General features: G+C 40.9%; 1 protein-coding gene across 6 annotated transcripts in view; it reads left to right on the plus strand.

Moving 5' to 3' along the window:
- LIMCH1 (LIM and calponin homology domains 1) overlaps positions 1–27,500 on the plus strand; it is a 1,973,196-nt gene that overhangs the window by 641,846 nt on the left and 1,303,850 nt on the right. For all 6 annotated transcript variants that reach the window (XM_044061504.1, XM_044061502.1, XM_044061501.1 and 3 more), the window contains exon 2: positions 14,431–14,501. In XM_044061504.1, coding sequence (XP_043917439.1) covers positions 14,431–14,501 — 71 coding nt within the window. The remainder of the gene's footprint in view (positions 1–14,430; positions 14,502–27,500) is intronic.

Genomic DNA, 27,500 nt, shown 5'->3' on the forward strand with positions numbered 1-27,500 from the left:
ATTGTGGGAAAGACCAAAAGATACACTTAAGATTTTCATTTCCTTTTTGAAATACTGCACATCTAAGGCAGTCATTCACACATTCTGCAAAAATGACCCTTCAGAGCTAGCGTTGAGGATGTAGTTATATATGTCACACAGATACGTACATGTTCTTTGGTTGCAGACTTCCTTTATGCAGATTACATAATAAGTAAGGCTAAAAAGCTCAAAGGAGATAATAGATGAGTCACAATGTAAGGAGTTAGCATGGATCTGTTTTACAAGATGACTTTAAACAGTGCTGCCTGTAGCACTGAAAATATATTTCCTATTTTATCATTTCCCTACTTTTATTGCTCTTGGGAGTATCTGTGTATTGTTAACCCTCATTGCCCTCTACTTTCTAAGCATGTGGGATGTGTGTCTGCAAACTAGCTGCATCTGGAAGGGATCAATGTCTCTCTCTCATGTGGTCTATGTGTAGGTATGTGATCCTTCCCTGAGGAATTACAACAGCGTACAAAGCATGCATATTACATGTAGCTGTCATGTAAACCATGGATGACAGCTTCCCTTCACAGGCAGCGCATAAAAATCCTTGATAAACCTCATCAGGAAGGCCGGGCTTTATTAAAGTTCTAGTCTGCTAAAGATTTCACTGAAAAAACGCTAAGTAGTACTGCCTTCAAAAGAAAAACTACAACAAAATCAAGGTGTCTCTGCAGAAGATGACAACATTTATTGATGTACACTAAAAAATGAGACAAAGTAAACCAGTTATTTCACATTGCTGACACCGATATGTACTAGGAACTCATCACTGCCTGCAGAGCTCATTAGGAACAGTCTTACTGCGTCAGCAACGTATTCCAAATCAGCCTAATGTTGCCATGACAAAGTACATGTTAAGTATGTGAGATGCCTGATCTTCCTCAAGCTTGATCATGTGTGAGAGTGAGACTGATGTAATGTTACACTTCACCACAAAATTCCAGTGACAGACAACACACACTGAAAAGCTAAGATGCCTTTTCTGACAGGAAAACCAGATAATAAAGTTTTGCTAGTTATTAGGCAATGCAAAGAATTGACATATTGCAGTGATGACAAACACCCTTTCACTGTTGTGAACAAACTAAGCATACCCATTACCAGATAAACATCTCTCCCATTTACATATATCTATCTATACATATATATATATATATATATATATATATATATATATATATATATATATATATATATATTTACCTTTGCTGAATGGCACTGTTGTTAGTGTGCATAATGTCAACACCAAATGATCAGCATTATGCATGACAACATGCTACTGCACATATGCTGAGCATCAGTCTCAGCGCATGCAAAAGCTTTAAAAATAAACAAATGAAAACATTTTTTGCAGGAGGGTAAGGCCCCCTGCACCCCACACCGGTTACTAAAGATATATATATATATATATATATATATATATATATATATATATATATATATATATAGATACACATATATATATACACACACACACACACACACACACACACACACACACACACACACACACACACACACACACACACACACACACACACACACACACACACACACACACACACACACACACTAACTCTGGGATTGTGTAGATCTTGGGGAAAGGACAAATTTGCCAACTCAAGGAATTGTTCAATCAGCTACTTTTGTTGACAGGTGTCGACCATCTGTTTAGCCGACCAAATGGTGTTGATTAAACAGATGTAAACCAAAGCACCATGCAACAAAAGTAGCAGAACCCATCTATGTATGGGTCCAAATAAATTGACTGGGCATCAATTTTATAGAAGGATTTCCAGGTATGAAATGTTCTTCGAATGCAATCTTTATTGAGTGCAGTGATAGCTGAGTGGTGCAAATAGTGAAGACGAGGATGGATTATAAATGTTAGTGAGGTTTATTCTGTTAATGGAGAAACTTTGATATTTCCAATGTTTATGCATTAGGGGGTTGGGCTGTGTGTGTGTGTGTGTGTGTGTGTGTGTGTGTGTGTGTGTGTGTGTGTGTGTGTGTACAGGTGTTTGTGACTGTCTGCAGGACAGGGTTAGAGTAAAGGCTAGGTGAAGGGATACAGTTAGCATTCTGCAAGTGTATTTTTGTATGCAGTGTGTGCACAAGTGGTCTTCTGTAATAGTAATATTGTAGAAAGGTCTTTTCTAAGGTATGGTGTAGGGTTAGGACAAACAAGTATTAATAAGATGTTGCCGGGGGTCCTACTACAGCTACATCATTAGTCAGGGCTGTACATGATGTGCAAGACAAGCAAAATGGAAGTTTCTGGTGCCGTCTAGGCTATTACTTTCCAGTAGCTTCTGCATGCTACCACAACAACTTCACTGGAAGCACTTTTAAAAGCACATTCTGGCTTTGGCATATTTCATCATATCATGTTTTATAATGAAATGTTTACTCTGTCAGTTCATGATGGAATAAGTAAAAAGACTGCACCACTAACAAAATATTTTTAAGTGAGTCACAAATACATCTGGTGAATTTATAAACATGATGACGGTGCATCAGTCATGGATTGGCAAGCTCATATATGTGTTTTTGTAAGTCATACTCAAAAAGGTAAAAATAAAAGTGATATCACTGAAAACTAAAAAGGGAAGAAGACATTTTGTAGATATTGAGAAAAAGAAAGAAATGTTTGACTAGAAAATGATGAACTAGCTGTTGATGCACAAAAGGATAATGAGGCCAAAGGGTACATAAAGATTCAAATGTAATATTTTGTCTGAGTGTCTAACAAACAACAGCGATGGTACCAATCTGGGAAAGGCGGTACTGGGTCAGGGAAAAACAAACAGATGAGGAGAAAATGAATGAGAAGGTGGAGTAGGCAGTGCGTGGTCTGAAGGAGAGTAGAGCAAAGGGTCTACATGGGATCTTGCCAACAATCTTAAAACAGAGTTGTTGAGGCTTTGGTTAATCCCTGTAGTGGGAGGACTAATTCAAAACTTGCTTTCGGAAGGGGTGGCCTACAAAAAGAGGGGTAAGCAGCTGTCTTGCCATGTTACAAAGTCACACCACGAGCTCTTGACTTCAGTGGTAGCCACAACAATCAGAATCCTACTGACGTGACAACTAAGATTTCAGAGACAAAATGGGCTGCTTAGTGAATCCCAGCAGAGGTAAACAACAGGAAATCCTGTCAGAGTAAATGGATCTCTTTCTATGACTCGGTTTTCAGGGTGATGCACAGATGTATCCCTGTGGATGTGACTTGTCTGTATTTCAGAAAAGCATTTAACTCAGCCACGGACCACAGACTCTTGGCAAAAATTAGAGGGGCCAATGAAGGCAGCAAATATTGTGGAAGGGAAAATAATAGAGAAGATGACAGGGGGCAAGTTTAGCATATGGCTACACCACTGAACTACAATGGCAGGCTTTAATGGTGCCAGTTCAAAGTGAGTAGCCTATCACACCCAAATCATTTTAAACTCGTTAGCCTGACCAGTAGTCTATGTAAAATCAAGGACAGAGTCTTAACAGAAGAACTTAAATGTGTTAGTGTAGGGTGACCTAGTACTATTCCAAAAGTTACAGCATGGCTGTGTGTATTGACAGCGGGGGGGTGAAAAAAACAAAAATTTTGGAGACACATACAGGCATTTTAACATGTATATATATATATATATATATATATATATATATATATATATATATATGGGTCTACCTGATAACACCGACATGCCAAAACACCGACAACGAAATAACCGACACGAAAAAACTGACAAAAAAAGAAAGTTCAAAAACACGAAATTTCACATTACCAACAAACCAAAATCCCGACAATCAACAAAACAAATACCTTTCCCGAAAAACACACACACAACACAAGCACACCAAAAACCTTACAAACCTACACTAAACCTTACATACACAACTATCTATGCACTAACCTTAACCCAAACCCTAACCCTAAGGTCCGTCACTATCACACACTTACCTTACCCGCACCCTAACCCTAACTCACTTAATCGGCCCCTAACCCTTAACTCTGTCACTATCGCACACTTACCTTACCCGCACCCTAACCTTAACTCACTTAATCCGCCCCAACCCTCAAGTCCATCACTATCGCACACTTACCTTACCTGTACCCTAACCCTAACTCACTTAACCTGCCCCTAAACCTAAAGTCCATCACTATCGCACACTTACCTGACTCGCACCCTACCCTAACATCCGTCACTATCACACACTTACCTTACCCACACACTGACCCTAACATCCGTCCCAATTGCACACTTACCTTAACATGTCGGTGTTCTCAGCGTCGGGATTCTCAACTGTCAGTCTTCTCCATTGTCGATCTTCCGGTGTCGGTGTTCTCGTCATCTGCATTGTGCACTTTCAGCATTTTCAGGTAGACCTATATATATATATATATATATATATATATATATATATATATATATTATATTACAAAACTAGGTTCTGCCACAGGAATTGCTTAACTTCTCTCTAAGATTAGAAAACAGCAAACACTGACTTCCTTTAAAGTGAAACAGAAAGAACATCTGCTTAAAGAATTACAGTGCAATGGTGTTGCTGTAGGGATAATGACTAAAGAAACACCCCTCGGATACTCACATTCATATATTATTTAATGTCTTTTACGTACTGTACTGTTATTATAAAAAACACAGTATGTCTTCTATACATAACAGTGACAAACTATACTTACTACATTTCTTTTAATCTACTTATATTGATTACTCTTGTGATATAAAAGCTATTTTTCCTGTTTCTAATATCACAGATATAGGCATTGTGCAATGGTACCACAGACCATTATTGTCTAAAACTGCTGATATTGTGTGTTTTAAGCTGCATTTTTGTTCTGTTCATTGGAAATCATGTAGGTGCTGAAAAGGGTCAACTGACTAGTCTTTTTACCTGGTAATCAAATAGCAATAAATACATAAATAAGCAGTAAAATCATGTCTGTATGAAAACAGAATGTTGATCATGCAGAATCAGTGTATGCAGTGCAGTGAGTCATTCTTGGATCAAGAATTCACAGTAGCCATTGTCCTTGTTGTGTACTGAAGCTAAATGTTCAGAGCGTTACACTTTAAAGGGTGGTGTGCTCTTTACATTTCTGATTGATTGCTACATTTGGTTACAAGCATCAGGGTCTATTTTCCTGAATGATTTTTCTGCTGTTGTTAAACTGAATACAGGTCTTATTAGATAGTGGGAGAAGGCAATAACCTAGAAGTAATTTTTGAGTCAGCGATGTGAAACACAATGAGGCTATGGTTGTTATGGGAAGGCAGCTGGCTTTATATAGGGTGACACAATGATGTCCTTAAAATGCCGATAGGGAATTAAATCTGCACCTTTCCTGAAGTGCTTTGTCGAATGCTTAGTACTGTGCAGAGTGATAACAGAAAGGGCACTCTACTTTGGGTACATGACTTAGACCAGCTACTTTTGTAGCAGAATGTTGATAAATCAGTAGACAACTTTGACATACTGCAGTACTTTATATGTGTAGGGCTCTCCATAACTTTTCAAAGACAGACTGCAATCCAGCCATGCCCTGAGACATTTGCATTTCCAAACCGTGTTGATGGGATTATATTACTTTTCCTTGATGGTAGAATGAGATAATAAGCCTGTTTAGTCTACCTTTTTAAATCTTGTTATTAAGAAATCCTTATTTATCTAAAATGTTGCCAGTCAAAATAGTGCACTTCTAAGAAGTTACCACCAAAGTTTCAGAGCCTAATATTTAACTCCTGTAGTTGTAGAATTTATGTTCTGCTGGCTGCATAGAGGCATGGGCTTTCTTTTAATGAATGTGTTGAACAGTAGACCCTTGGAGAAAGCCATATGACTTGAGAAAGAAACACAAAACGTTGTACATTATTTACAAGAGACCATTATGGATTAGATCCCCTGCTCTACAGACTTCATTGAAGATGGTGGACACCTTTTTAGAACGAATAAGACCTATAAGTGGTGGTACATATGGTATGTTGGACTCTAAACATGTCATGAAGGACAACAAAGCTATTTTCCAGGAGAAGTGTCAGAGTGCTATTTTTATTGGTTATCAAAAGATATAAGGAATGATAAGCGGGGGGAGGGGTGATGCATCATGGCACTTAGCAAGATGTATGGTGTGATGCAGGTATAAACATAGGCTAATCACTTTAGGGTGTTTGTACTCTATGCTCAGCATACATCAACACGTTCCTGGTTTTATGGGTATCCCCCTTTGTTTCCTGTAATGAATTGTGATACTGTAATTTGGTAACTATGATGTTAATATATCATTCAGTCATGCACTGTTTGTATTCATGGATGTTTACCAGTAAAGTTTTATTAAAAATATGATGACCTTTCCAAATTCTATATATACCATTTTCCACTGGTATACTTTCTTTTACTTGCTGAGGTATATACACACTGTAAGAACTGATGGAAATTGTAGTTATTGGCCATTTGGGCAGTTTTTCCATCTCTCTCAACTTTCTGATTTAAAAGCCCGCATTTGCACTTGTATCCCCCCTTTCCTGTAACTAGTCTACTCCAGATACAGATTTGCTTTATCTAGGGCTGTTTGTAAGCTCCTGAGCTCCCCAAGCCTTTCTGTGTTGGAGGGAATCCTTCTAGCTTATCAGTGGAAGTGGTAAGCACTAGGTAGCCTATCTACTACAACAGGAGTGGTTTAGGGCCCAGATTTGTGGTTTATTGGCCTTTTGGGCAGTTTCTTCCATATCTTTCAACTTTCTGGCTTAAAAGCCTGCGTTTGCTCTTGTTTCCCACCTTTCCTGTAACTGGTCTAGTCCAGATACAGACTTGCTGTATCCAGGACTGTTTTAAAGCTTCTTAGTGGTGCCAGATCCTGCTCTTCATTTTTCCCCTTAGATCTACTAGTTCTCTCCTCTTCTGCACTTATAGTAGCTTATTAGTCTAGCACTTTACCAGACTTCTTGTATCTTGTAGCAATTATTGTAGCACACAAGTGCTACCAGCACTAAACATTCTATAAGGAAACAGATCTGGTACTTATTATCAATGCCCACCCCACCAGGCATGTCTAAAGGTCAGTTCCCTGTGCTTTCTGCTATTAACCTGGTGAACTTGGGCATACTGAGGCAATGTAACAACTGCCTCATGTACACCGACAACCCTCTCCTCTTACCTTCCAACACTCAGACTTGCGAGAGATGCACTTATATATCCAAATTGGAAGCCATGCACTCTCCAGCCAAGACCAGAATAGCTGGTCAAGAGGAGAAGGTCATCACTTGCACCAAACCACATGGAACACATAGCCCTGTGGAACACATATCAGCACTGACTTCACATAAAAACACAAACCACACACCCACCTTTGCAGAGACTCTCAATAAAAATCTACCCAAGCAGCAGAGACCTCAAAGGCAGAAACGCACTCAACCACCATAACACAACACTAATCACGAGACACATAACTCTCCTAAACAGTGTGCCACTCAACCAAAGCCCCTAAGGCAAAACAGCATGCCCAACACACTAGTCATAGGTGACTCAATAGTGAGGCACACTGATGTCCCACTCACTAGGTTGAATAAGGAGAAAGTAACAGTCAACTGCCTGTCAGGTGCCAGGATCCAACACATAACTCATGCACTCAGGTTGCTCAACAACAGGTACAAATATGACTCTGTCATTGTACATGTGCGTGTGAATGACCTGAGAAGTACCTCCCTGGACTACATGAAAAGAGACAAGGAGGAGCTCTTGGATTACGTAGCCCAGGCGGGTATGACCCTAGCCCTGAGCAGCATCCTACCAGCACCCAGAATTATACCACAGTACAATCAGAAAATTATTAATTTTAACAATTGGCTACATTTCTGGTGTCATTCTAAGGGGATCCAGTATCTGTCTGCCTGTGATGACATGACTGACAGACCTCGATGCTTTGCCAGAGATGGCCTGCATCTGTCTCCCCTGGGCTTCCGGATACTGGCCAAGGCTCTTGCCACCCCTATAGTGCCTTTTTTAGGCTGTGTTCCAAAGACCAAATTACCACCATAACAGCTACAAACAAATGCAATCAGAGGCTCATGTTGCTCAACGCTAGAAGTCTAAATCTCAAAATGCACTCACTCAAGGCACTCCTTAAAATGGAGAACATCGACATTTGTACTGTAGCAGAGACCTGGTTCAAGGTAGCAGAAAGCACCTCTGCACTACCAGGCTATAACGTATTCCACACCTTTTGGTCCCAGAATTTAGAATGAAGCTCCAAAGGCGGTGGTGTTTCCATATTCATAAAGGATGCGCACACCTCCAGACTGGTAGCCCAACATAATGCATCAGAGATACTGCAGCTAACATTGGGTAAGACAGCAATTCAGGTCGTAGCCTGCTATAGGTCCCCAACCATGTCCCAAGACTCGCACTCCATGTTAATAAGCACCCTGGAGAATTTTAGGGTCCAACCTAACACTCTCTTACTAGGTGACTTCAACTACCCCTCCATTAACTGGGTAAACTACTCATGTACCAATACACTTGCCCAACGTTTCCTGGAGTTCATTAATTCCAATGCCCTAGAGCAGCTCATTCTTACCCCCACTAGAGATAGCAACATCCTTGACCTGGTCGTTACTAACATGGGAGACTGTTGCAATACACCAATAGTCAGCTCCTCCCTGGTTAGATTCGACCACAAACTAATCACCTTGGAAATCCACATACCTCCCACCCCACCCCCAGCAACGGTAACCACCATGAAAAACTTTTCCAAAGCTAACTTTGAGATCCAAAATACAGAGGTGGCTAACTTCACGGCACCCATGCAAATGGAGAATATTTGCATGACTGCAGAATCGTACACCAATACACTGTACGAACACATACACAAACGCATGGATCTCGCCTTACCCAATGGAACCAAGACACTCTCCTCCAAAAAAAGGAAGCCAATCTGGTGGTCTCCTGCCATAAACAAACTCTACAACAGAAGGAGGAAACTCATGTGGAAGGTGAAGTCCCAAGACTGGAAAAACTCCCTTATCTGCCTCAACAAAAAGTTGAGATCCCTCATCAAATCCTGTAAAGCTAGCTATGAAAACAGAATTGCAGTAGATAGTAAAGACAACCACAAGACCTTCTATTAGTTATGTAAAGAATCTCCATGGCAATACCCAGATTTGCTCTGAGCTACTGCACAATGGTACCTCCTATACCGAGCCAACAGATATTGCTAGTATACTGGCTGACAGATTCAGTGCCAACTTTACCCCCCCAAAGGACCATCACAATACCAGTAGATTGCCAGGTACCCAGTATTATTGCTGCACAGGTTAAAGCAGCACTGTCCAAGGCCAAGAATACAGCTTCTATGGGACCTGACAATATCCCTGGTTGTGTTCTACATGAACTACAGAGTGAACTGGCACCTCACCTGTGTGCCCTGTTCAATCACAGCCTCACCTCAGGCTTTGTCCCTGATGAATGGCGCACTGCTACAGTCATCCCTCTCCATAAAGGAGGAGCTACTACAGACCCTGGGAACTATCGCCCCATTAGCCTGATGAGTCTGACATGCAAAGCTATGGAATGCATTATCATGGACCTAATAAACAAGGATATAGGGAATCTCCAAACTCTGGATCCCACACAGTTTGGTTTTCTGAAGGTTAGATCATGCCTGCTCAACTTGGTCGACTTCTTTGAGTCAGTCAGCAGAGTTGTGGATGAAGGCAAGGTGGTTCATACAGCCTTGATCTGGCCAAGGCTTTTGATACCATTCCCCATTCAGGAATCATAGAAAAACTCACTAAGCTTGGCATCAACCCCTGTATCACTAGGTGGGTTGCAAAATGGCTCACAGATAGAACCCACAGTGTGAAAGTAGCTAACTCCAAGTCAGACTGCCAATTAGTTACGAGTGGAGTCCCACAGGGTTAGGTCCTGGGTCCTCTCCTGTTTGGTATCTACTTCTCTGAAGTCCAGGCCAACACAAAGGGACTCTGGCTGACAAAGTTCGCAGACAATTGCAAGTTGGGAGCTATTATTAACTCCCCAAATGATGTTGACTTCCTACAGAATGGCCTCACTGTGACCAATGGCCTTAAGCTCAATGCCAAAAACTGTGTTGCCATCCCCTTTGGGAAAAACCCAGTTCCTATGAATTACCACATTGATGTTAGTCCACTGAACACAGAAGGCGTTATAAGAGATCTGGGAACACAAGTTGACAACAACCTCTCTTTTGATCACCACATTGCCAATGTGGTCAGAAAGTCCTTCTATGTGGCACATGTCATTACTAAGGGTTTTGCATCCAGGAAGAAAGAGGTCATTGTCTCCCTCTACTCTTCCCTCATTAGGCCAATCATTGAGTACAATGCCCCATTTGGCATGTACCTCACTAGACACTTGCAACAACTGGAGAGGCAGCAGAAGTACCTCACAAAGAGGATCCTTGGCCTTAAACACTTGTCCTATATGGACAGACTCATAAAAAACTCCAACTATTCTCTGTGTCATATCACTTACTTAGATCTTTGCTTGACTTAAAAAGCCATGCTTGACCCAGCTCTGTTAGAAATGCTACATCTAAAGAAATCCCAATCCCTCCACACCACATGCTCCAGAGACCTCAACCTCATTACCACAATTAATAGCACATGGTGGAGGGACAGGTTCATAACCCAGAGACTGCCAATGCTATGGAACAGACTTCCCATACATGTCAAGCAGAGCACTTCGCTGACCATCTTCAAGAGAAATCTTGATGAGTGGATGGGAAACAGAAAATTCACCCCGGGGAATAACACCAGTGGCTCTACTCAACAGAGGCACTGGGAACTAAGGTCGGGTGGCACTATGCCAGGGTAATCCTATGGCTAAGCTTGTAAAGGCCCCAGGGCCATTAGCCTAGTACACACCTATGAATCTATGAATCTATGTGATTAGATTTTGCTGATGCTGTAAACTTCTTTTACTTATAAATTCATTATATTTCCAGTAACTAACAAATATAAAGAAAATGTCCTGCACTATACAGTTCATACTTTTATCTAAAGCTGCCCAGTCAGACAGGTCTCCCTTGTTAAATAACATTTTTTAGTACTTCAGCATTATGTTACTGATGGGAGCTGATTGTCTTTTAAACTAACTACGTATGTAGAGACTCTAATGCATTTGTCAGACCATTGCAGACTGTACTAGTCGACATGACATTCTCGCATTCCATTTCCTGTACATTCCCTACATTTGTGTCTAAAGAGACAAATCTGTTTAGTTTGTTGTGTAAAGCATTTTTCCAAACTGGACTTATTGTACTTGAAGTAAGCCATTTCACAACGCAGCATCCTAATGTTGCGTAGTAATCCTGTCACTTGTAGTATTTTAAAACTGTATTAGACTTAGGTTTGCTTTTTTTACTGTGCAGTCTGGATGTGTCTTGCTCTGTTTTAATAGGCCTGTATCTTGATTTGTTGACCACTAATGTTTTAATTTGTATGTAGGTTTTAATGTGGGTTTAATTGCCTTACATCAAATCTTCCCAGAATTCATGCTGTCCATTTTGATTATCTCTAGCTCAAACAATCTTTACCTTATAGCTCCAGATGAAGGAGTATGCAGACAGACAGAAAGACAGACCACTTTGGTAATTTTACTTGTAAAAACACAGTAATGGCTATGTACAAGTCTATATCATAACCATAAACTAGGTATTGATACATGTCAGCAACATGTTGTTAAATCTGAGAAAAGCTTGGTTAGGCTTAAAGTGGCACTTGGGTTTTCTAGCATAGTAATCACCCATGATCCTCCATTGTGCAGACTGGAGGACTTGCTACTTAATTGTAATGCAGCAGGAAAAGATTTTCCAGATGGATGATTCTACAGAATGAGAATTTGGTACTTCATTATAATGGGACATCAGTTTCAGGTACACAGTGTGGCTTCTAGGCATTGCTCCAAAACTGAAAGTTATGCCATTATTGACTGGATAAGTCATATTTTGCTACCACTGAGTGTGGACAGGAGTACTGAGAATTTATTTGGGTAACAGGACAGTGATGGATACCACAGATGAATGAGTATATGGGTATTGAATGTTTACTTGGGTAATAGGAAATTGATGGATGCCATAGATGACTGAGTATGTGGCTACTGAGTATTTACTTGGGTAACAAGACACTGATGGATGCCACAGATGACTGAGTGTGTGGGTACTGAGTATTTATTTTGGTAATAGGACAGTGATGGAAGCAACAGATGAATGAGGGTGTGGGTAGTGAGTATTTACTTAGGTACTATGACAGTGATGGATGCCACAGATGAACAAGTGTATGGGTACTGTGTGTTTACTTGTGTAATATGATAGTGATGGATTCACAGATGAATGAGTGTGTGGGTACTGCGTGTTTACTTGTGTAATATGATAGTGATGGATTCACAGATGAAGTGTGTGGATATTGACTATTTACTTGGGTAATAGGATGGATGCCACAGATGAATGAGTATGTGGGTACTATTTACTCAGGTAATAGGACAGTGATATATGCCACAGATGAATGAGTGTATAGAGTGGGTACTGGGTAATTTACTTGTGTAACAGAGCAGCAACAGATACTTCAGATGAGATAATGTGTTGACATAGTAACCTAATAATTGTTAATTTAGTAGTTACAAACACTTTATGAGAATAAATACATGGAATAATATGAACTTGGTACTCGCTTATAGTAAAGCAGTAACAGATGTGTCACATGAAAGAGCATGTAGATTTGGGGACATTTGATTATAATGGGGCAATATCAGAAGCCATGGATTTTCTCCCTTTCTGTTTTAAGTTTTTTAGGTCAGTGGACTACATTGGTATTTGTCTGATTCTATTACAAAGACAGAACTGCTGTGTAAAGAGATTACTCCAGAATGGCTGCCTTGTAAAGAGATTGCCACAGAATGTAATTAATAAGATGACCTTTGGTATACTGGACTACAGACAGGTTTGATACTCCCAAAACCTTCAAATCAGGAGAGGAATTTCACAAGAAAAATGTGACAGAATTGAGTGATTCTTTGCTGATGCAGTTGTTTCAATCCTGAATCAGTAACAAAGTCTCTAGAGAAAATGGCAGTTGAAATCTTGGAATGTCTGAAAACTGAGATCTGTGAAAAGAATTCAGTCAGCTGGATGTGATGCACACATTGTAGACATTCAGTCTCTATGTCCAAAAAAGTGTAGTTTGTAGCCAGGTTTGTTTAGCACATTCTAGGCTGCACTGAGAAAACTAGTTCAATACGACCTAGAACCACTTTTGGCAAAGAGAGAGATAGGAGGTCCTTAGCGAAAAAAAACGTTTCTGTATATGCACTAAAGAAACTCTCATTTTGCTGTCTTCAGACTTCACATCTCTAACCTTCCATCTATTAGTAAGATTATAGTAAAGGCAACTGATAGCTCCTCTATAGCTGGAAGACTGTTTAGTTTCTCATTGACTGTGTCATCTAGTACTACAGCTATTGATCAGAATCTATTAAGTGTTTGATGCATCCATCTTGTCTGAAAGCAAGATTGTACAGTGTTTTGCAATGGTGACTGCCATTGAGAATTTCATTTCTTCCATCCTGCAACAGTCTTGGGGTTAATAATATACAATATGGGGGTAAAGGGAGACCAGGACCCTGCATGGAAAATAAGAGTTTTACTAACTACAGAAGTTGTTTATTAAGCATTTGTGATGTAATTTTCTGAGGGAGATTATATTGTGAGTGTTTGTGTGTATGTGGGTGTGCGCGTGCGTGTGTATGTTTATGTGTGTGTGTTTGTTGGGGGGTGCACGTTTTAGTCATTGGTGGAGCCTAGTTCTCTGCACTATATTTTGAGTACTTGTCATATAGCCATGCCCTTTTAATAATCTCCAGTTAAGAATTTGGAAGGTGTAGAATACAAGGTAAACCTTTTCTGGCTGATGAGTAACCTTTTGGCAGTCCAAAATTGACATCCTGTGCAGTCTTTATCATACCTAATCTCTTCTTGATAGTCAATTTTGTAAGAATAACATCCTTGTAAATCTAGTATATTACTCTTCTCATACAAGCCTCTAAAGATAGTTTGTTGCCCCTGTTACTTCCTGATTGTAATTTCTGTTGTCTGTTGAATTTGAAAATGATGTCCCTGTTAAGAAAGGGAGTGACAAACCATTTGCAACATTAAGCAGGCTCTTAAGTTTGCTTTATTTTTTACTTTTCCTATTACTTTGCTTTAGATTTTCTTTCATTTCATGTTGAATTACACTTTATACTATATTTTCTTTGTCTATAGTTGCTAAATATTTACATGATGTTGATACAGAACTATTACATATTATAATGCTTATTTTATTGTTCTTAAATGGACCGTCTTTCTTTTTGCAGGAAGTCACTGGCAAAAGTTTTGGAGACAGAGATTTTCGATCAGGACTGGAGAATGGGATCCTTCTTTGTGAGTAAGTCGAAATTCATACTTTTTGTAAGTTACTGGTTTTTGGAAGCATCAAAATAATGCTATGGGTTAGAATTCACTTTGTTTTGCTTGTGGTGGCATGTCTTTTTCAGTAATATACCACAATTTATCATTTTTTGCCTTAAAAATGGCAAGCTACACTGTATCATACAGCAGTGGGTGATTCTAGGGCATAGAAAGTCTGAGACAGCAGCAGTACCCAGAGGTCATGTGTGTTGACTTGCATATCTGCTTGACAGAAACAGTGAAAGAAAGAGAAACCATATGTTCTTCGTGTTTCACTGTTGCAGTCATCACATTTGGGTTATCTGCCTGCAGGTAGTCCTCAGCCTGAATACCAGAGTCTTGGGATTTCTGCGTCGGATGCTGTCACTTCTTCCATGACGTCAGGTCGTCAGGGGTAGAAAATATGCAGTCAATGCCATTACATCAGTCTATCTTGCTGTGCGGTGCCTGAAGCAGAAGCAGTTCGCAAGTGCCGGTCGGCCGACTACTGAAATTTTCGTTTTCGAGTTTCAGAACTGAAGTCTTCTAAAAGATAAGTACCCCGTTGGGGATTGCTCTAACCGATGTCAGAAAAAATTAATAATTATCTTGCCCGTGGAAAGCAAATAACTCATAAAGATTTTAATTTTTAGTGCATCACCTGTTTAGGCCCAGACCACGACGTCCCTCGCTGCCAGTTTTGTGCCTTGTTCAACACCCGTACTATCTGTCGTAGGGCAATTTTTGTAGCTAAATACTTTCGCTCTCGATCTCCGTACTCCAAAATGGTGTTGGTAAGCCATCCGACTACCGATCTTCCAAAAAAAGTAAGGATAAAGACAGAGACAGACCACATAGATCCAAAATTGCTGACGACGCTACAGTTAAGCAAAGTCGCCAGTCCATCGGTACTCAGTGAGGCACTTTTGCAGCCCCTGATACCCGCTTCTACAGATTCGCAGGCCTCTACTGAAACCCATTCGGAGTCCGGTATGCCACGAGATGCTTCTTCGACTATGGAACCTGCGGATGTCTCTACATTGGATGGGTCTGGAGCTGCTGTGCAGGCACCGGCTTCTGAGGGTGTATTCAGGCATACCGATTTTCATATTAAACCGATGACTTCATTTCAAGCCAAAATACTGAATTTCTCAGGCCTAACGCTCGCACTATGCCTAGGAAACCGATCACCAAAGTGCTTTCTCAGGCCCACAGGCCTCAAAAACAAATTATTAGAATGGCTGAAGTCCTTATTACCTTAATTAGGAGAAGCTAGCCTTCCCCCTCAAAGAGACCTAGAACTGATTTTCCTTCTGATTCTTCTGATCAGGAATCTGATATCTCTGTTCCTTCTGACTACCAGTACATACCCTTATCTACCTATGAGGATTCTGATGTAAAGTATTCCATTCCCTCTGCTTCCCCTCCAGAAGATTTTTCTTTTGGTGAAACCCTGCATACCCTTAGGGAGCATTTCCGCTGGGAAAGCCAGGAGTGCTCTCAGTCCAAAAAGAGACTCAGGGAATTTTTAGACCTGCCTCAGCACAGGCCTCTAGCTATCCCTCCGGTTCTGGAGATTGTAGATGATGTTTTCTTGGAATCCAGCCTTACCCCATATACTTTGCCTACAGCTCCCAGGAAACCTGACAGGTACCATAGAGTACCTGACTCTCACAAATTCCTTTTCAAGAATCCTACTGCAGATCCAGAGACCATTTCCCAAGGGCCAAAGGGCATTAAGGCTACTACTGCCAATAATCCTACCCCTTCTGACAGTGATTCTAGGGCTTTGGATAGATGGGGTAAGAAGGTATACACCTCTGCTACTCTGGCCATTAGGGCTTTAAATTGCCAGTTTCATATGTTAAAGTATCTGCAGCATATTATGGGGCTAATTAAACAGAAAATTATGTTGATTCCTGACTGTGCAGAACACAAAGATTTAAAAGAGTTAATGCATTCTGATGACCAAGTTGGTAAACATATTTTGCAATGCAGTTTTGGTGCTTTAGAAGCATTTGTAGGGCTGCTGTCACTGGGTCTGTTCTTAGAAGGCATGACTGGCTTAAGGAACAAAACTTGCCAGATCACGTCAAAGCAAAATTACTGGATGCACCCTTAAACCAAGAGTGCCAATTTGGCAATAAAGCAGAAGAAGTTCTTAAAAGGATGGAGGAAAAGGCAAAATCTATGCAAACTGTTAAAGATTTCTTACAAGTACAGCCACATAGATTCAATAGGCATTGGCCTTCAAAGAAATGGTCCTTTCCAGTCCCTTCCAGCCCTTCTCAGTCCAAACCCAGGGTCAGCAGACCGCCAAGACTTCAGTCTCAGGTTATGCACAGATCTAAGCAGTGGGATGCTCCCATGTCCAAAACAGGGAGTAGTAAGCCACCCCCCTATGGTAAACTTGCACAATGACGTATCCTTCACACCCCCAAGCCTTGCTCAAGTACTTGCACCTTTAGGAGGAAAACTCGTCTTGCATGCAAAAAACTGTGAATACATTACCCAAGGCAAATGGGTTTTAAACATTGTTTCCCTAGGATACAGATTCCACTTCCACTCACTCCCAACCCTACGTGGATGGCCAGACCTCCCCCAAACCAGTGGGTGGAGGCCCAAAAGCAAGTGCATTCTCTCCTCAGCATCAAAGCTATTCAACCTCTCCCAGCAGAACAAAGGGGACAAGGCTTTTATTCAAGACTGTTCCTGGTTCCCAGAAAAGAAAACTCCTGGTGTCATATCCTGGATTTATCTATTCTCAACACCTTTCTGGTGGTTCCAAAATTCAAAATGCTAACTCTCCAACAGCTGCTTCCTATGCTAGCCAAGGATGCTTGGCTGGCAACCCTAGACTTAAAAGAAGCTACCTGCACATCCTCATAAGGGAATCTTGCAGGAAATACCTTCACTTCAGGGCAGGCTCTATGCACTATCAGTTCTCTGCACTTCCCTTTGGCTTATCTACTGCACCCAGGGTATTCACAAAGTGCCTAGCTCCAGCCATTGCTTTTTGCAGGCAGAGAAGTATTCTGATTTACCCATATTTGGACGATTGCCTGATTCAGGTGGAAATTCAGGACTTGCTACTACAGCACCTGGCATTTGTAAAGAGACTTCTAACTTCATTGGGGTACACCATCAACAAAAAGAAATCACACCTAGTACCCTGCCAACAGATTGTATTCCTGGGAGCAAGCTTGAACACAACTTCCCAGATGGCATTCCTTACTCCAGAGAAACAAATTTATTTGACAACTTACTTCAACCTACTGGCCACCAAAACCCAGCTATCTGCAAGGAAAATACTGCAAGCTCTGGGGTTCATGGCCTCTTGCATTCTGTTAATTCCATATGCAAGACTGAGTATGAGGAAACTTCAATAGTATCTAAAAAGTCTATGGTGTCAACATTCTCAGGACCTGGAAACAGTAATTCCTATCATTCCGTGTCTAAGGGCAGAGTTCCTTTGGTGAGCAGAGGCCTGCAACCACAACAAGAGAGTCTCTTTCACTCTACCCCCTGCCACCCAAACCCTAACAACAGATGCATCAGACTATGCATGGGGGGCTCACATGGCAGGGCAGTGCATTCAGGGCAAATGAAACCCAAAGCAGATGCACCTGCATATCAATCTAAAAGAAATGTTAGCTGTACAGAATGCTCTGACAGCTTTCAAAGGCTTTATTCTTCCAGGACGACTACTGGTAAAGACAGACAACACCACAGTTATGTGGTACATAAACAAGCAGGGGGAACACATTCCTGCCCACTCTGCAGACTAGCCATGGCTCTGTGGAACACAGCCTTGAGCAATCAAGTACACCTACAAGCAAAATTCCTGCCAGGTAAACTAAATTCACTGGCAGATGACTTAAGCAGAAATCTCATGGACCCACAAGAATGGAAACTGGAACCCAAAATATTCAAACTTTTGGGGAACAGATGGGGAACACCAGATGTTGGACCTGTTTGCTTCCCCTCAGAACTATCAATTGAACAAATACTGCACCAGAACTCCCCACAGCCAAGCTTGGAAGGTGGATGCCCTGTCCTTCTCCTGGGAAAGCCTCTCAGTGTATGCCTTTCCCCCTCTGCCTCTCGAAGGTTCTACTAAAGATCAAACAGGACAAGCCAAGGACAATCCTGATTACACCAGACCGGCCACGCCAGCACTGGTATCCTCTTTTGCGCAGTCTGATAGTGCTACAACCATGGCACCTGCCTCAGACCCCTTCCCTACTGTCCCAGCAGGGGGGGCAAATTCTGCACCCTCAGCTTCAGGCCCTGAACCTTGCAGCCTTGCTAATCCCCTGAACTCACCTCTAGCAGTCCTCAGTAAGCAGGTGCTGGATGTCATTCTTGAGAAAAGGAGGCCTAGTACTAGAAAATCCTATTCAGAAAAGTGGAAAAGATACTGTTCTTGGAGCCAGTCTCAAGGGATTTCACCAACTGTGCCCAGCTTACCTCGTATGCTAGATTACTTAACAGAAATGCTCCACAAGGGCCTATCTTTCTCTTCTATTAAGATTCATGTCTCTGCCATCTCAGCTTATTATAATACTGAGCCACCCCTCTTCTCTCATCCTCTGGTAAAACAGTTCCTAAGAGGGGTCAAACATTTAAGACCCACCCCCCCCAGGAGAGCTCCCACTCCAGCTTGGGACCTTAACTTTGCATTGGAAAAACTTACACTTCTACCTTTTGAACCAGCTGCTACAGCAGAGTTGAAATTCCTCTCATGGAAAACAGCTTTACTTCTAGCCATCACTTCAGTAAGAAGAGTATCTGAACTGCAGGCCCATATGGCAGTGCAACCCTTCATTATCTTTCATTCGGACAGGGTTTCCCTCAGGACTAACCCATCTTTTATGCCCAAGGTGATGTCTAGTGTGGCTTTAAATCAGTCCATTCATTTGCCTACTTTTTTCCCTAATCCTCAAAATAAAGGGGACAGGGGGTCTATGTTAAATATTCAAATATCCAAAATGTCGAACATTGCATGGTTGAGACCAAATGTTTGACATTTGGATGTTCGAATATGAAATTAAAAAAAAAAAAAAAGAAAAGAAAAACACACCTTAACAGTGCAAGCAGGGGGGCAAGCCCACCTTCAGCCCCCACCCCCCCAATATACCAACTCCGAGATCGCACTTCAGTGCAGAAAAGGGAAATTCTTCCATTCTGCACCATACGGTGCCATTGAAAGTCAATATTCAAACACTTGAAATTTCAAACGCTTGGTCGAAACCATGTAACGTTCAAAATTTTGAGCGTTCGAGGAGTTGACATAGACCCGGGTAAAGGATACTGCATTCTCTAGATGTGCACAGACAGCTTAGATTCTATTTGGACAGGACTAAGCCTCTCAGAAAATCTGACCAGCTGCTAGTTAGCTTTGCTGCAGGGGCAGTGGGAAAGGCCATTTCAAAGCAAACAATATCTAAATGGATAGAACACTGCATCCATTTCTGCTACAAGCACCATGGAAAACCTACCCCACAGGGGATAAGAACACATTCCACTAGGGCTACATCTACCTCTACTGCATTTCTCAGAGGAGTCCCTACCAGGGACATCCTGGAAGCTGCAACCTGGAGCTCGGTACACACTTTCACCAAGCATTACCACTTGCCTGTGATTTACCACAGCAGTCTTACAAGGCCTGACTGCCAGGCCTAATGCTTCTTAATATGCCCCCACCCTTCCTTAGCTTTGGGAATCACTGTTGCAGTCCTGGTTTCCCTCCATCTCCCTTTCTTCTCTTTCTCTTTTATTACCTTTGTTTCTTTTTTTGTTTTCTTTCTTTTCATAATTGACTATTGTTTATTATTTTTCACTGATAGGGTTTCTTCCACAGAACCTTGACCTACTTGGGGGCTCCTGACAGGTTAGGGTGAAAAAAAAATGATATGATGTAACGTTTTTTTCTCTTTATACTACTGACAACCTGATGTCAGTCGGTCACCAACAGCAACGGCAGCGAAAGGTCGATACTAAGTCTCTGACGACATGGGGGCCTGATAACCCAGATGTGATGACTGCAACAGTGAAACACGAAGAACATAGTACAGTTGTGTACACTTACCATAAATGTAAATGTTCGAGTGTATTCACTGTTGCAGTCCTGGTTACCCTCCCTCCAGCCCCCCGATGGCCCTTGATTTCACCCATCCTTTTTGGTTTGGCATATCTTATACTATGTGCATTTGCTTTTTGCTGGGGGTGTTTCACACCATATAATTGCTTCATATTTTGGGGGCACCTGACATCTGGGGCAAGAAAAACTGATGTAATGGTGTCGGCTGCATGTTTTATACCCCTGACAACATGACGTCATGGAAGAAGCGACAGCATCTGACACAGAAATCCCAAGACTCTGGTATTCAGGCTGGCTGAAGACTACCTGCAGGCAAATAACTGAAATGTGATGACTGCAACAGTGAATACACTCGAACATCCACATTTATGGTAAGTGTGCACAACTGCACTTTCTGGCCTCTGTTACAGAAAAGTGTACTGCGAAGGACTAGGTACTATTTCTTTGTCTGTAAACAGATATTGCTTGTTTTTGTGGCCTTCTGGGTTGTTTCTAGGGAAGATGATAAGCAGGTACAAACAATGCATGGAAAAGTAGGAGGATGTGTCCTAGAGAACATTATCTAATGAGATGTGTCCTGTGCAACCCTCCATGTTTCATTCTGAGAAAAGGAATGTAGGGTGTATTTGACTAAATGCAGGGAGTATGATTAGGGGTTTAGTGATAGAAGATCTTGACTAAATATCATAATTCTGGCTGTCATTGACTGTTGTATAGCTCATATATATGTAACTATTTACAGTAGAATCCCTCTTATCCAGTCTTGCTGGGACCAGACCTTAGGCTGGATAAACGAGTAGCTGGTTAATCAGAAAAAGCACACAAAATAATTTTTATAGGTTATAAATCAGCTAGAATAACAGGATTTGTGTTAGTATGCATTTTTCTAATGAATATAAATGTAAAACTCGAATGTATGTCATTATTTAGCCCAGAGGAGGCAGAAGTGTTGTTTTTCTCTGTTGTCTTTTGTTAGGGCTAGGGCAGAAATTTGATGGCTGGTTAAAGAGGATGCTGGTTAAAGAAAACCAGATAAGAGGTAGTCAACTGTAAATGAATGGATAAATTTGGAAAATAGACAGGTGGACAGATAAAACAATAACAACAAAAAACATTTGTGTAGAGATCTATCGTACAAACGTTATGATGTTGTAAGCAATACAAATGCATTGGGTTCTTGGTATTAGTTAAATGACTCACTTCAGGGGTGCTTAGGATAGTCAGCTATATGGTCACTTCAGAGACTGTACCCATTTGATCTACCCCCTACTTGGGCATTCTAAGGTTCATATCATTACCTTATTGCTCTACTCAGTTCACCTGACAGAGATGGGTTGGATTCTCCACTGCTTAGTAGGAGTAAGGCTTCTGGTCTAGACAGAATAATTGGGGCCAGCAGTACATCATTTGTCTGGGGAAGAACAGTTACACAGTAGCTCTAGGGAACTGTTAAATGAGAAAGTATGTCAGGAAAAGCAATAATAAACTACAATGTTTTCTGTACACATGTATGTATATGAAATTAGAAAAACAGTCATATCATCAGCTTTATTATGGTCTAGTAGTTTCCTCTCAGTTTCATATTATAAGAGAAATGTACCACTCAGATCTGTGCATCATGCTATCAGTTTTCAGCACCTCAGTATCTGAGATGCAGAATGTCACACATCCAACAGCCCACGCACACACATCCTTACATTCCAGAGCATTTTGCATTCCTTCAGGCATAGCATGATGTACATCCATACAACCTAATGGAGCACAGCATGCTTTCTCTTTGTAGAAATGTTCTGATGATTCTGATGATGAAATTCTCCAGCAAGGGCTAGACCAAAGAAATGCTTGGTGTAATAACCATGTGCATACCATCAACACCAAGAAAAGCTGTATGGTTTCCTTTAGCAAATGTAGCATAATTACTGCTTCCTATATAAGCAACATTCCACTTAAATTTGATACAGTTATCATAAACTTAGATATGTATGGATGGATCCCCTTCACAGGCTCCAAGTTTCAAAACTTTGAACTGCAAATGGTTGAGACCATAAGATCGAAGATTTGAAACTTTGAACGTTTTGAATGGAGATTACCGTACAGCTTGGAATGGGAAAATTACTGTTTTCTTCGCTGTAATGTGATCTCAGTGTTGATATATTTATTTAGTGGGGGGAGGGGGGTGCAAGAAAACATAAAAACATTTTTTTTTTATTTTTTTTTTATTACAATTTCAAAGTTTTATAACTTTGATCTTATGGTCTTGACCATTTGCAATTTGAAGTTTTGAAACTCTGAGCTTATGAATTACATCCGTAGGTATATATGTATGTTGATAACAGACTTTCCTTTGACCACCACATCTCTGTGAGGGTTAGAAAATCATCCTGCCTTGCACAGTTTATCTTTTTATGGTATCTCATCAAGGTCCAAAGAAGCTATAGTTTCATTCTACTAATATCTTATTAGGCCCTCGTAACCAGACAAAGCCAACTGTGAGTAAATCTAGCATTACCCACACTCAGCTGTGGGTTATTGCTATAATATTTGAAATATAGAATGCTAAAAGACATTGTTGGACTCGGTATATACTTTCTGAAAAGGATAGACCTTAAGACACCTTTTAAAGTTACCTATAATAAGGCACAAGCAAAGCTACCAGGGTAGTGACCATTCAGGCCTGGCAGCTGGTAAGGGAAGGCTGTAATACAGGAAGTATGAAACTGTATCCTCGGGATCACTAACAGTCTTTATTCAATTTAGCAGGGATGGCAAGTCTGTCATTTGGAGAGAGGACACTGTCTATAATTTGGTTCTAAACTGTACAAAAAGTTGACAGTTCAACACAAATCCCTTGCATTTCACTGCATCTTCATGCATAGCATTGTGTAGGCTTCACAAAACAGGATTTATGTATTTGTGGCATAACATTCTTATCTTATTGCATTTTTACCTTCTCTCTTCTGAATCTGAAGTTGTAAATTGATTTGGGTTTTACAGTAAGCATTATTATTCTTAACTGTTAAGTGGAATATCATCATTGCTCATGTAATTCTGTGTTGTAGTCACTTTTCAAACAGTATCCTATGTTATTTTTCTGACCTCCATAGTCAAGGTTCCTTACCATGTCCCAACCAGCTACAGGTCACCCTCCATGACCCACGGAGCTCACAACTCTTACCTAGACCTATTAGAGGTTCTCACCATGCAACCAAATACCCCATTCATGGGAGATTTTAACTACCCCTCTGTAGACTGAGAAATGTACACTGCCTCTAACTCAGAGGCATGTTTCCTGGACTTTATCAACATGAACACTCTGGACCAGATAGTGCGCAGTTCACCCAGAGTGTTAGCCATACTGGATCTAGTACTCACCAACACAGGAGAGCATTGCATCCTCCTCTGTTGTCACATCATCATTGTTGAGGTTGGACCACAAGGCTGTTTCCTTTGAAATAAAAACCAGCCCATAAAACCCAACTAAACCTGCGACAATGAGAAACTGTTCTAAAGCAAACTACACCCTATTAAGTGATATTTTGTCAAAATTCACAGCTCCCCCAACCCCCAAGAACAAAGCTACCTATACAGAATTATTTTCAGAAACCCTGTACAGACATGTAAATGGCTGCACTGGGGTGGCATTCCTATGAGAAGTAAACCTAAATCTAGTACACTGGTTGGATCCTTACCTTAAAAGGGTGTATAACAAAAGAAAAAAAGTAGCAAAAATCAGAAAAAGCAACTGTCATAGAGACAAGACCTCTCTGATTGGACTAAACAAAAACAAGGTCTAATAAAGTCCAAGAAGGCTAATTACAAGGCCAGGACAGCCTCCCAGGCTAAAGACCATCACCAGGCTTTCTTCAGCTATGTCAGGAATCTTAAAGGTAATGCTTCAGAACTGGTGGTAAATGGCACAACTTTCACTAACAAGGGTAACAGTGACTTTACTGGCTGATAAGTTTAGCTCTAACTTCAGCCCACACTACCCCCCACTACCCCTTATGAAATACCGTCTAACATATCCCCCAACTATCAACAGAGAACAGATCATGGAGGCACATACTAAAGCCAAACACACTGCTTCAATGGGCCTTGACAGTATCACTGGTTGCCTTCTAAATAGCCTAAAACATGGCCTAGCAGGACTACTTGAAGCACTCTTCAACTACAGTCTCAAAACAGGTTACCTGCCAGGTGAATGGAGGGCCACAGCCTCTTCATATGAGTGGACCATCAACTAACCCTGGGAACTGAAGACATTTTAGTCTGACAAGTCTAGTATGCAAAGCCATGGAGCAAAAGATCATGGTTATGATCAGCAAGGACAATGGCAACCTAGAGATACTGGACCCATCCCAGTTTGGCATTGTTATGAGAACATCTTGTCTATTCACCCTGGTAAATGTCTTTTCACCAAGGCTATTAATGATGGGAAAATGGTGCATACCACCTACTTTGACTTGACCAAGGCATTCTGTACAATACCTCCCTCAGGTATTATTGACAAACTCTCAGAACTAGGCATAAATTTCACATAACTCACTGGATTTTTGGCTGGCTGGCTCCAAGACAGGACCCAAGAAGTCAGAATCAGTGAAACCACCTCCACCAGGACACCAGTCACTATCGAAGTACCCCAGGACTCTGTGTTGGCCCTGCTCCTGTTTGGCATTGACTTCTCAGAAGACAAGGCTAATGTCAAAGACATCTGACTCACCAAGTTTGGAAATGATGGTAAACTGGGAGTAATCAAAGATTCCCCTCATGGCAATGCCATCCTACAAGAGGGTCTAACACAAACAAATGACCGGTGCCAAAGCCATGGATTAAAACTTATTGTGAATAAATACATTGTTGTGCTCTTTGGGAAACCATCCACCCAAGATAATTACTCCATCGATAAAACACCCTTAAGAGTTGATGTGGTAGTTTGGTATCTGGGAGCATATATGGACAGTAATCTGGCCTTCAACCAACATGTAGCCAAGGTAGTAATAAAATCATTCTGTGTTGCTGAACTCATAAGCAAAGGTAAGGTGTCCATGTCCAGGAAGTTATAGCACCAGTCTACTCAGCCCTTACCAGACTCATCACTGACAACAGTGTCCCCTTTGTCATGTATTTAACCAGGCATTTGCAACAGTTGGAACACCTTTAAAGGTACCTCACCAGGAAAATCCAGGGTATGAAGACCATGCCCTACACAGATCACCTTAAGGCCCTATCTTTGTACTGTGTCTCCTACAGGTTACTGAGAGACGCTCTACGCCTGGCATACAAGTCATCCTCAGATTCAGCTCACAAAACAAATAACACCAGAAACACTTAATCCAAAGACCTGAACTTTGCCTGTGACATAAATAGAACATGCAGGAAAGAGCAATATATAGTATGTCTAAAAGGATCCCTGCACTATGTAATAAGATCCCCGTCCAAGTGAAGCAGAGTTCATCCCTGACCCTATTCAAACAAAACCTTAATCAGTGGTTGGGAATTGCAAATTCACCCTTGGTCTGGCCCCCACATTTCTGATGGACGGAGGTCGACAGTAAGTAAATTAATCCCCAGCTAACTGCCCCCCCCCCCCCCCACACACACATAACACTTAGCTACCTTCTTACTAACTTACCACACCAAGGTCCTCAGGGACAAAACTGGGTTGGGTTGCACAGCTTAGCTTATGAAGACCCTAGTGGTCATTACCCTAATTTGAACCTATGGGCACAAGAACAAGTGTAACAACAGATTTCTGCCACAGCTATAACATAGCATGTTTATTATGCAGTTCCTTCACAGTGAAAATAATTTAGGTTTCAACAGAGAAGGATTTAATGATCTTGATATACTGTTGCCTCCATTTTGCATCTGTAATGTGTGATCATTGGAGTGGATCTTGACCTATATATGCTGTCTTTAGAGAGCTGCTAGCAAATATGTTACATCTATTACAGACATGGCTGCTTCTTACTGAAGTGAATGATTTTCATTTCACACTTAATTTCATTGTCAGTCTTTCTAGCAAGCTCCTGATGGACATTCTCAAGACCTTTTGAGACTGTCAATATTCTTAAGGCCTACATTTTGTTTGCTGTTAACACCAGGGACATTGTGGACATTAAGAACAGCATCTATCAGACTAGGAACAGCCTTAAAGGAGCATGTTGTACTAACAGCAGATGGACAAACGAGGGACTGATGGGATTGCTACACTTCTAAAGGAATTAAGACAAGCACCATAGATGTCAACAGCTTTTTCGACAAATCCTCAGAGAATGTGTGTTAACAATAATATATGTGTGAGAAACAGTGTAAGCCAAAGCAGACAGAAAGCATATTTTTTATGAGTGTGCATCTGTTAATGACGTTTGGAAAATATCTTGATCGTTCTGTGAAGCACTTTGGACAGACCATTTCTCTTTTAGAAGACAATAGTTTTATACAATGCAGCTATTCCTTCTTCTATAAAAATGCTCAGTTTGCTTTTTCTTGGTTTCTGCTAGCCATAACAAAAGAAAAAGGAAATTAAAAGATGTGCTTCTCCCACATTTCCTGAATTTATTAATATAGTAAAAATAGTACATCAGAAAAAATGACACTGCAAAACTAATAGCAGGGTGATACATTTTAAATATTTACCAGAACTTACTGTAATAAGTAAATAAGAATGTGATGCTTTATAGAAAAAAAAACATACCTAGGAAAAGAAGCTGGATGATAAACAGTGCAGCATAAACGACAAATGCATTATCAGTTACAGAAGAACACTGTACATAATAGTGATAGTAATTTGTTGTAATTGTGTTTTATTGTTGATAATTTTAAATCTATATGAGATGTCTTTTTATCTGTAAGAATGTGTGAATTTCTGACACAATATGCTTAAGAATGCAA

The sequence above is a fragment of the Protopterus annectens genome, chromosome 2.part0, assembly GCF_019279795.1.
Source record: "Protopterus annectens isolate FY-2018-M chromosome 2.part0, PAN1.0, whole genome shotgun sequence".
Classification (NCBI taxonomy): Eukaryota; Metazoa; Chordata; order Ceratodontiformes; family Protopteridae; genus Protopterus; species Protopterus annectens.